The sequence below is a fragment of the Carassius gibelio genome, chromosome A22 (genome assembly GCF_023724105.1).
Source record: "Carassius gibelio isolate Cgi1373 ecotype wild population from Czech Republic chromosome A22, carGib1.2-hapl.c, whole genome shotgun sequence".
NCBI classification, from domain to species: Eukaryota; Metazoa; Chordata; class Actinopteri; order Cypriniformes; family Cyprinidae; genus Carassius; species Carassius gibelio.
Window position 1 is genome coordinate 320,976 of NC_068392.1, and position 11,342 is coordinate 332,317.

Below are 11,342 nucleotides of genomic sequence, written 5' to 3' on the forward strand. Positions count from 1 at the left end.
GTAAGGGGTTACCTTGCAGAGTGTAAAGAGGTCAGACTTGTGTTTCCTAGAAAATACCATGTATTTAGTTTTCTTATCATTCAGGACTAATTTTAAAGAAAATAGGTTACGTTGAACTAATTCAAATGCTTTCTGCAACTTTAAAATGCAATTGTCAATAGAAGATGCAAAACAGTAAATAATGGTATCGTCGGCATATAAATGAATACTTGCGTCTGATAGATTATCACCAAGATTGTTAATATATAATGTAAACAACAGGGGACCCAAAATGGACCCCTGTGGCACACCAGATTCAATGGTGAGCTTATCAGAAAGAGACCCCTTAATTTGCACTCTTTGACACCTATTCTTTAAATAGTTCCTAATCCAACCTAATGCGGTATCAGAAAGACCAATACAATGTAAACGCGACAAAAGAATACCACGATTGACCGTATCAAAAGCTTTGGTCAAATCAATAAACATTGCAGCACAAGATCTTCCAGTATCTAGGGCGCAGGTAATGTCATTTAAAACTTTCATAGTAGCAGTTACTGTACTATGATTTTTTCTGAAACCGGACTGAAACCTAGATAAAATGCTATTGTTAATTAAAAATTCCTTTAGCTGTTCGGTAACAATAGATTCTAAAATTTTAGCCACAGCTGATAGCTTCGAAATCGGTCTATAATTATTTAAAATGGTTGGATCACCACCTTTCAACAGGGGTACAACCAAAGCAGATTTCCAAACATCAGGAATAATATTCTGTTCCAACGATAAATTAAAAATATAAGCTAATGGGCCAGCAATGATCTCGGCAGCTAATTTGAAAAAATATGGCTCAATTTCATCAGGCCCTGCAGACTTCTTGATGTCTAAATTTATTAGACCTTTTAAAACCTCACTTCTTGAAATTGGAGAAAAATTAAAGGTCGGACCAACTTCTCTCAGAAAAGATGGATTTGGTATAACGCTCATAGGGATTTCTTTGAAAATAGAACTTGAAGAAATAAAGTGCTTATTAAAAATATTTACCATATCCGTCTTATTATTAATGAGACTATCTTTTACTAAAATTTGGTTAGGAAAATCATTCGATAACATGGAGGGAGAAAGTGATTTGATGGTTTTCCAAAATTGTATAGGATTATTCAGATTTTGTGAGGTTTCTTTTAGATAATAGTCAGATTTAGATCTGCGTACAAGAGCTGTGCATTTGTTTCTCAATACTCTAAATGCTACCCAGTCTCTTTCTGTATCTGAATTCCTCGCAATGGCCCAAGCCAAATTTCTTTCATGAAGGAGTTCAGATAATTGATTTGAAAACCATGGATTTTCGCGGCCTTTTACTCTAAAAATCCTAACAGGTGCATGTCTATTCACAATCTTCAAGAATAAAGTGTGAAAATACTGCCATGCAATGGACACATCAGGTAATAAAAACAGTCTGTCCCAGTCAGATGTAAACAACTCATGCAGAAACCCCTGAATATCAAACAATTTAAAGTTCCTTTTTTTAATAATTCTAGGTTTTACTTTGGGAATTTTACAATTTCTTATAACCACTATACTGCAATGATCACTGACATCATAAGGGATAACCCCTGAATAGGTGTATTTATGGGGTTTATTTGTTAGTATAAGATCTAATAAAGTGGACTTGCTTGAGTTCTTATGATTTGGCCGTGTTGGTGAATCAATGAGTTGAGTAAAGTTCACAGAATCACAATATGCTTTAAACTGATCTGAATTTGAGGTCAGCCAGTTCCAATTCAAGTCACCCAATAATAAAAGATCTTTAGAAAGTAGGTCAGTTAGGACAGCTGACAGTGAGGTGAGAGCATCACTGATAGCTGCTGGTGGTCTATAACAACCTACTATACATAGATGACAGTCCTTTCCATATTCCAGGTCGATAGCCAATAAGTCAAACTGTTTAGGGAGAGAGACTGATTTAAGAACAGTTGCATGATAGTTTGATTTAATGTACATTGCAACTCCACCCCATTTACTTTTACGATCAACCCGAAACACATTATACCCTTCTAAAGCTATATCATGGCTTGAGATTGATTTTTTAAGCCACGTCTCAGAGATAACCAAAACATCTGCTTTAGTCGTCTTGGCCCATATTTGTACTTGATCTAATTTTGGCAACAGGCTACGAACATTTAGATGTACAATGCCAAGGCCTGTTCTATTTGAAAAATCTAAAGGAGTTAAAACAACTCCCACTGGACCAGGATTTGAATTAATAACGGCCAACAAAAGCAGCAACATTATCAGATATCGCTGCCTTACATTTTTTGATGTTGTACTACATTGATCATTTCGAGAGACCGATAGAGAGATCTTAGGGATGAGAGTAAAGATGAGTGAGTTCTTTGTCCTTGTGTCCATTAACACGGAATTACTAACAGACCGGAATATAAAAATAATGTCCGTACATTTGGATGGAAGAAGCATATGGAGACGCGACAAATGAATCGTTTTTGTTGGTAAGTCCCATAGTCCAAGCATGAAGATTACCGTGCAGAAAAGCAACACCTTCATATTACCAGTGTTTGAAACCAAAATCTTTCAGACTAAATCCGAGACAAATTAAACTCGTTCGGACAGCTCCACGACCCCGACAAAAGGGCAAGGAGCAGAGCGATAATGTAGAAGATATGAGTCTTGTTTCGGGCAATCAGCAGCTGAAGAGTTTAAGGCAAGAAACATCACCGACCTTAACTGGCCTAATCCCCACCGCCAAGATGATCTATGAATCCGGGGGTTCTTCAAGTAGATGCCGTGCTTTTCCGTGCTGTTGTTTAACGCCGATGCTTTCCAAAGCAACAACGTGGTGATGAGATGTCGAGCCAGAATTGTGCAACAGGTAAGCACGCTTCACCCAGCGCAAAACCTGACAGCCAACTGTCCGATTCACTGTCGTTTAACGCAAACGCTTCCCAAAGCGAAAGCGAGGTGGGTGCAACCCGAAGTGGAGTAACGTTAACAAGTAAGCACGCTTCACCCAACACAAAGCAGATTGTAGGTAGCTCAAAGTCCGTTACAACAAATCTAACTTAATCCAGACTCAGTTCGAAAAAGAGCCCAGATTTTAAACGCCTTCTTGGAATAAAACTCTCAACATGTAAACTAATCAAAAGAAGTCTATAAATCAACAGATCAGACAAGACAAACACAGTACTGCCATCTTGGATTCCATGTACTACATATCATCAAATGTAAGCACTTGAGAAACAAAACTGTTTCTCAATATTGTCTCACTGTCTCTCATTTCCATCTCTGATCAAGTCTCTATTTCTCTGAACAAATTTAGGACTTAAGGACTGTATTGTGAGTCATTCAGATTAAAATCAATAAATGCAAAATAAATCTTAATGTTTGAGCTTATTGGTTGACTTAATATGAAACCATGGATGGGTTTGAGCTTCTGACTCTGTCATTCAATTAGTCGTGATTTATGAAATTGAGAAATTAGAGCGTGCATCAAATGATGGCACATGTTGACTAGAGGAAACTGTGTAGTTCAAGTATCAACACGGTTCTGTTGACGTGTGTGTCTGGCCCGAGGGAATCCTGGGTCACTGATATCACATACATGAAGAACTCATTAACACCACATCAGAAAACAGACCAGCCCAGACCTGCTGTAAAGCGTCCGCTCGTCCCAGACCTCCTCATTACAGACTGTGTTTGCAAAGATTTAATTATCTAATGCTCCTAATGTTTTCTAATTCTCTCATGAGGGACACCATTAGTGGAAAATTAACAGCTGCTCTCACAAACGAAAAACCTTTGATTTTTTTTTGCTTCAGAAAAAGTGTTAGTTGATTAAAAATTAAAATAGATAGACCACATTTACCACTCATCAGAAATATAAACATGAACACAATGAGAATCGCAAACATGGACAGAAACAGAAGAAAAACAGAGAAGAATATTCAATTGTGAAAAATTTAAGCAAAATCTAAATCATCCACTGAGTGGAATGTCTTCTGTTTTCTCAGCTTGCCATTGAAACACTGGCTCTTTTAGTCATGGAGTAATTAAGATGCCCCTCAGGTGGACACTTTGGTCTCCTTTGTGTCTTCTTGTGGGTTTTCGGGTCCCTATCAGCTACCACGGGGGCATTAGAGGCTTTATATTCAGACATGGACTTCAGAAAGCCCTTCAAACAGAGCATTCACACTCAATCTCTAAATGGATCTATGCGTCACCATCAAAGGGGTCTCGTTCCTGCTGCAGGCGGGTCTGGGGATCCTGGCCAACACGCTGGTCCTGCTGGCCTATGTCCACATCATGCTGACCGACGCTCAGCTGCAGCCCGTGGACTCCATCCTGTGCCACCTGGCCTTCGCCGACCTGCTGCTGCTGCTGACCCGCTGCGTCCCACAGACCATGACCGTCTTCGGCATGAAGAACCTGCTGGACGACGCCGGCTGCAAGGTGGTCATCTACATCTACCGCATCGCCCGAGCGCTGTCCGTCTGCATCACCTGCATGCTGAGCGTCTTCCAGGCGGTGACCGTGGCGCCGGCGGCCGGGACGCTCCTGTCGGGGTTGAAGCTCCGGCTCCCACGGCTGGTCATCCCCACCTTTGTCGCGCTGTGGTTCATCAACATGGCCGTCTGCATCGCCGCCCCGTTCTTCTCCGTCGCCCCTCGTAACGGCACAGTCCCGCCGTTCACCCTCAACCTGGGCTTCTGCCACGTGGACTTCAGGGATAACCTGTCCTACGTGATTAACGGGGTGGCCGTGACGGTGCGTGACTTTGTGTTCGTGGGCATGATGCTGGGCTCCAGCGGCTACATCCTGGTCCTCCTTCACCGGCACGGCAGGAAGGTGCGGGGCATCCGGCGCTCACAGGGTGCCACGATGGAAACGCGGGCAGCCAAGACGGTGGTGATGCTGGTGGTCCTGTACGCTGTGTTTTTCGGGATCGACAACATCATCTGGATCTACATGCTGACAGTGCCGCAGGTGCCTCCGGTGGTGGCTGACATGAGGGTGTTCTTCTCCTCGTGCTACGCCTCGCTCAGCCCGTTCCTCATCATCTCGTCTAATAAGAAGGTCAAAGCCAGGATGGTGTGTGCGACCTCGTCAGACCAGGAGCGGCAAGCAGAGGATAGCAAGGACTCAAAAGCTGCCAAAAACTGAGCTTAACAAAGATTTGTAGTTTTGCAGTAGAGTCACAAATATGTGTCCTTGGAGCACAAAAGCAGTAATAAGTATCACAGGTATATTTGTAGCAATGGACAACAATATATTGTATGGGTCAAAATTATACATTTTTCTTTTATGCCAAAAATCATTAGGATATTAAGTAAGGATCATGTTCCATGAAGATATTTTGTAAATTTCCTGCAATAAATATATCAAAACTTAATTTTTGATTAGTAATATGCATTGCTAAGAACTTCATTTGAACAACTTTAAAGATGATTTTCTCAATATTTAGATTTTTTTGCTCCCTCAGATTCCAGATTTTCAAATAGTTGTATCTCAGACGAATATTGTCCTCAGACACTTAAGACTGTTTTTATGGTCTAGAGCAGTGGTTCCTAACCACGTTCCTGGAGACCCTTAACACTGCATGTTTTCCATGTCACCTTAATCAAACACACCTGATTCAGATCACCAGCTCTTTAGTAGAGACTCCAAGACCTGAAATGAGTGTGTCAGAAAAAGGAGAGATGCAATCTCATACTGGTGTGGAGGCCAATGAGATTGCAGATCTGACTGCAAAGAATGCACTGAAACTAAAGGATGAGGAAATAATGAAAGTCCCATTTGGTAAAAGTGAGGCCAAATCGTTAATTAAAACAAAAATAAGAGAATCATGGCAGAAAAAGTGGGACATGGATAGCAAAGGGCGATATTATTATAATATTCAGAAATCAATTAATGTCAAGATTTTTAAAGGAAAATGCAGAAAAGAAGAAGTGATTTTATCAAGATTAAGACTTGGACATACTGGTTTAAAATCAACCCTGTTTTTAATGGGAAAAATGCATATCAGATAATTGTGATTATTGTAATTTTCCAGAAAATGTGGAACATATCATTATGAGGTGTAAAAAATATAATGCAGAAAGGAGATAAGATTTACAGGTTGGAGCAAGAATGGAGTTTGAAGGGGATTTTGGGGGCAGATGAGAAAATGTGGGAATGTAGCAAAGCTATCTTTAAGTTTCTTAAATATACAGGGTTAGAGCACAGCATATAGGGTGTTTCCACAAGTATTTTTTTTTTTAATGCTAAGTACGTGAAGCCTTGAAGTTGCAAACCCCGGTACAGTAGGTGGCGGTATGCGCCTGAACAAGTTGGTTGCGACCCGCCAATAAAATGAGAGAGAGAGAGAGAGAAATGCAAAATTTCATGTGTTGGGGAGCCTCCAGGAACGTGGTTGAGAACCATTGGTCTAGAGTAACATATTATAAAGATATTATATTAAAATCTTTAAAAATTAGACACTGTATATAATATAACATAATATCTGATATGATTAAGCCTGACCGTGTCTGTATTTGAGAGGCACCTAATAAATGAACTACTGGACAGAGAACTGGAGGACTCTTATTTTGACGAGTTGTTGTTCAGTCGCCATCTTGGCTGGTTGTGTCTGGCTTCAGTCGCGCGCTGAACAGATACGGAAACCTCGGTCCGAGATAAACTGACGGTGAGTTCGCATTTAATCTGGGTTTCTCTCGATTAAGCTTTTGGAAGATCAGCGACTGTAACTAAACTTCCCTTGACAGACAGAGTCTGTCGGGCTCTTTCAGTTTGGGGATTTTGATTTCTTTAGCGAGAGGAGTCGCTTCACTTCCGTTAGCCTGCTAACTGCTAACATGAGAATACATTCAGACTTTTAAAATCAGGATTGTTTTTATCTACAAAAGGAATAAATCTCTGAGTGTCGTGATGATCACTGACTTCACTCTTCTGCTGTAAAAGCGTCTGTATTTAAGTTTTAAAAAGAGCTTAAAGAGTGTTCATGTTTATATGAAACTCTTTATTCGCGATTTAAAGTTTTGTATTACAGTTTTTTTTAACGTTTCAGCATTTAGTATTTTGGGGTTTGAATGTAATGAAATCTAAATGATAAATAAAGTTTCACTGAACCCAGTGAAAATGAAGCTATTCTGAATTGAATCTATGTAAGACTCTTTTACAATTCAGTGTTTTATTTAGCTTTGTAATCTGTTACTGTGAACACCGTTTACTTGTTTTATTCATGTTCTTTAATAGTTGATCATCTCTTAACTTTTAATTATTATTATTATTGTTATTATTATTATTATTATTTAGAAACAATTCTTGAATTCGTGTTAATTATCTATTATTTGAAAACATGAATCTCATGAAAACAAGACTGGCACGTCATTTCATCCCAAATCTCTTAAAACGTAAATTTAGCATAATAATGATTGTATTTGACACCTAATGAAACTGTACTTTTAATTCATACTTTTGATGTTTGATTTAAGTGTCAAGATGAGATGAATATTAATGTTCTAAACTATACTTTATTCTGTGTGTGTGTGTATATATATATATATATATTTTCACTGCTCAAGAGTTTGGGATCATCTGATGTGTAATGTGTTTTAAAGAAGTCTCTTCTAATTCAAGACTGCATTTATTTGATCAAACACATGGTAATTGTGAAATGCTATTATGATGTGAAAATGTTTTTATATATATTAATAAATGTAATGTATTTCTGTGATGCTCCACTGTATTTTCAGCATCATTCCTCCAGTCTCCAGTGTCACATGATCTTCAGAAATCAGAAGAATATGATGATTTATTATTAGAGCTGAAGCTGTTCTGCTGCTTCAGATTATTTAGGAAACTGTGATACTTTTTTTCAGGATTATTTGAGGTATAACATGTTTAAAAGAAGAGCATTTATTTTAAATAGAAATAATTTCTAGCAATATACACTACAGATTTATACTAATAATAATATACTTTTATTTTTTTTAAGGAAATTAAACCTTTTCTTCAGCAAGGATGTTTTAATTTGATTTAGACCGTAAATACTTATATTAATATATAAGAAACCATATCAAAGAACTCTGAAAACTGATCACCGGTTCACAGAAATATCAGCAGCACAACAGCTTCAGCTCTTACAGTAAATCATCATATTTTCATGATTTCTGAAGATCATGTGACACTGAAGACTGGAGGAATGATGCTGAAAATACAGCGGAGCATCACAGAAATACATTACACTTTAACACAGATTCACACAGAAAACAATAAAATAAATAAAAATAATAATTTTGCAATATTACTGTATTGTTTTGGTCAAATAAATGCTTTCTTGATGAGCAGAAGAGACTTGTTTCAAACCGATTAAGATCTCCGTGTAGTTAAAGTCAGCATCTGTCAGATCTGTCCGGTCTGATCATGAGGTGAGAAGGTGTCAGGGGTTATTACGCTGTTGTCTGGTTCGGCGCAGGAATGGCGGCGATCCGTAAGAAGCTGGTGATCGTTGGTGACGGTGCGTGTGGGAAGACCTGTCTGCTCATCGTCTTCAGTAAAGACCAGTTCCCCGAGGTCTACGTGCCCACCGTCTTCGAGAACTACGTGGCCGACATCGAGGTGGACGGCAAGCAGGTGAGCAGCGAGCGCTTCGTGAGGCTGCGAGGTGTGCTAGCGCTGTGCTAACGCTAGCGTGTGTGTTCCAGGTGGAGCTAGCGCTGTGGGACACGGCGGGTCAGGAGGACTACGACCGTCTGCGACCGCTCTCGTACCCAGACACCGACGTCATCCTCATGTGCTTCTCCATCGACAGCCCCGACAGCCTGGGTGAGTCTCGTGCTAACACCGCGCTCATGCTAGCCTCACGCGCACTGACCTCTGACCTCTCACCCCGCAGAGAACATTCCTGAGAAATGGACTCCGGAGGTCAAGCATTTCTGCCCCAACGTTCCCATAATTCTGGTGGGCAACAAGAAGGACCTGCGCCACGACGAACACACGCGCCGCGAGCTCTTCAAGATGAAGCAGGTGTGCAGCTAGCGCTAGCGCTTGTCCTCATTAGGTTTAACCAATACTTACTGGCCAGGATTTGCCATTTTCTCAGTATAGGCTAAACATGTGGGAAGTATCCTCAGTCTACAGATTCTCAAATAAACAAACCATAAATAACATCACACTTTATATCGGCTGGTGAAAAACCTCTATTGGTTGACCACTAATGTTCCTGTGGGTCATTAAGAAATGAAAATGCTTAAATGGAGTAGCGCAAGGCTTAATTTGAAGAGTTTGGCCGATGTATTAAACTCCAGATGTGCGGTTGTTTTGCATTCTGCAGGTTCACGACCTCTTACGATCTACTGATGAAATGATGCAAGTTTAAATGAGCAGCTGCTGTCGTAAATTATATGCTTTTCAAAATAAGAGTCTTCACTGTGTGTTAAGCTTGTTTTTAAAACAATTAAATGAGTGTTAATTAATAATAAGGTGGACAGATGAACCAAATCATTTATGGAATCAGAGCTGATTGTCTGCCCATATTTGGCAATTCCTAATTATTGGAATCAGCTGAAACCATCTGAGGTAAGAAAAGCGGAGCATTTCAAAATAAGAGTCTCTGTGATTTTTCAGGCTTGTGACTCGAGCCAAAAACTCAGAAAGCATACTTTTATTAGTTGAAATAATTTAAACATTACCTGAAGTTAAATATAAACCTCATTTTTAGTTAGTTGCCACGGCAACATTTAATTCTACCCGATGTACTAAAATGACTAAAGCAGAAATAAAAACAAAAACTAGATAAAAAGTTTGTCAAGACAAACTTTAAGTTGGCTTGAGAAAGCCTGACCAGAAAGTTTAGAAAGTTTGAAAATGTGAAAAGTTTAAAAAGATTTAAAAGTTTAAGAAGTTTAAAAAAGACCGAGATTAACATATTGCTAGCATTACAAGCAAGTGACTACCATGTCATTAGCATGATTAGCAAAGTTGCTAGCATGATTAGCAAGTTACTAGCATGTACTTAGCATTATTTTGATTCTATCATGATTAGCATGCGACTAACATGTTTTTAGCATGCGACTAGCATGATTTTACCATGATTAGCATGTTGCTAGCATGCGATAGATAGATAGATAGATAGATAGATAGATAGATAGATAGATAGATAGATAGATTAGTTGAGTTTGAATGAGTTTAAATTGATTAGCATCGAAGCTTGATTGAGTCTAATGGGATTTGGAGCTTGGGTCATCTGAACATCCTGTCAATGAAAGTCTATGGGATTTTTAGGATTTTTATGAAAGTCATAAGTCCAATCAGTTAGAAAAGATATAGCACACCCGGTGGGTATAGGCTGAAGAGCTGGGCTGAGTTTGGAGTCTGTAGAGTTAAAGCTCTAGGAGGAGTAGCAGTTGCAAAATTTTGGGTCAGAAGAAGAATATTAAGTTTAAATAGGATTTCAGTACCTGGCTTTCTCAAGCCAACTTAACTAGTAAAATTGACAACTTTAACTTGGAAGCAGAGAATTAAAAGAAATAAAAGCCAATTCAAAATATTAATAAAAACTATAATATAATCTCAGTGATGCTAAAATAACACTGGTTTATAGTTAAAAGTCCCATTTGTGCAAAAGAGAATTATAATTAGTGTTTTGTTGACTACAGTATGTATATTTTACTAGTAAATAAAAAAAAAATGTAATTGCCCTTTTGTAAACATGAAAATTTTTTCAGCAAAATCCGATATTGATTGATTTTGCATGTATTGGTATTTTAACGCGTTAGTGCATAAAGTGATTTCAGTGCATGTGTATGTACCGAATGTTTGAGCGTCTCTTAACTTTCTCGAGCTGGGTTAAGTGAAGCAGCGGCTGTGGTTTGGTGACGTCTCTCCATCTGTCCCGCAGGAGCCCGTCAAACCGGAGGAGGGCCGAGACATGGCCAACCGCATCTGTGCCTTCGGATACATGGAGTGCTCCGCCAAAACCAAGGACGGTGTGCGGGAGGTGTTCGAGATGGCCACCAGGGCGGCGCTGCAGGCCCGCAAGGGCAAGAAGAACAACAAGTGCCTGCTGCTGTAAACAGACTGTGCTCACCTCCATTTTATTCCTTTTAACTGAATCAGTTCACCTAGTGTTGAGAGTTATGTCAGTATTTAACGTTTCTGTTAGTACACCTTTGAATTCACCACATTCAGACTCTGCAGAAACACAAATATGCAACGACGACTTCGAGAAACAACAGATCAGGACCAAGGTGCACTGCACACCCGCCGACGAGACTTGAAATGCATTATTTTGTCTTTCACAATCAGTAGAATTTGGTATGTTTGTGTATTAAAGCCTTTATAAGACGTGTTTG

At 39.3% G+C, this 11,342-nt stretch overlaps 3 protein-coding genes across 5 annotated transcripts in view; 2 read left to right on the top strand and 1 right to left on the bottom strand.

Moving 5' to 3' along the window:
* LOC127942576 (uncharacterized) overlaps positions 1–11,342 on the bottom strand; it is a 104,999-nt gene that overhangs the window by 43,193 nt on the left and 50,464 nt on the right. The window lies entirely within an intron of this gene.
* On the top strand, positions 3,807–5,274 carry LOC127942572 (olfactory receptor class A-like protein 1). Its single transcript, XM_052538377.1, has one exon. It carries the CDS (start codon positions 4,195–4,197, stop codon positions 5,149–5,151), a length of 957 nt encoding a protein of 318 aa, XP_052394337.1. The 5' UTR covers positions 3,807–4,194; the 3' UTR covers positions 5,152–5,274.
* On the top strand, positions 6,342–11,338 carry LOC127942578 (transforming protein RhoA). 2 transcript variants are annotated; one of them, XM_052538388.1, is made up of 6 exons: positions 6,342–6,420; positions 6,556–6,673; positions 8,465–8,622; positions 8,694–8,814; positions 8,885–9,015; positions 10,889–11,338. In XM_052538388.1, exons 3-6 carry the CDS (start codon positions 8,467–8,469, stop codon positions 11,060–11,062), a joined length of 582 nt encoding a protein of 193 aa, XP_052394348.1. In that variant the 5' UTR covers positions 6,342–6,420; positions 6,556–6,673; positions 8,465–8,466; the 3' UTR covers positions 11,063–11,338. The 2 variants fall into 2 exon arrangements, with proteins under 2 accessions (XP_052394348.1, XP_052394347.1); XM_052538387.1 differs by having other exon boundaries at positions 6,365–6,420; positions 6,505–6,673.

Coding starts and splice junctions, on each gene's coding strand:
- LOC127942578 (XM_052538388.1), top strand. CDS start 8,467: ATGGCGGCGATCCGTAAGAAGCTGGTGATCGTTGGTGACGGTGCGTGT. Junction 8,623..8,693: donor TCGAGGTGGACGGCAAGCAG/GTGAGCAGCGAG, acceptor TGTGTGTTCCAG/GTGGAGCTAGCGCTGTGGGA. Junction 9,016..10,888: donor AGCTCTTCAAGATGAAGCAG/GTGTGCAGCTAG, acceptor TCTGTCCCGCAG/GAGCCCGTCAAACCGGAGGA.
- LOC127942572 (XM_052538377.1), top strand. CDS start 4,195: ATGGATCTATGCGTCACCATCAAAGGGGTCTCGTTCCTGCTGCAGGCG.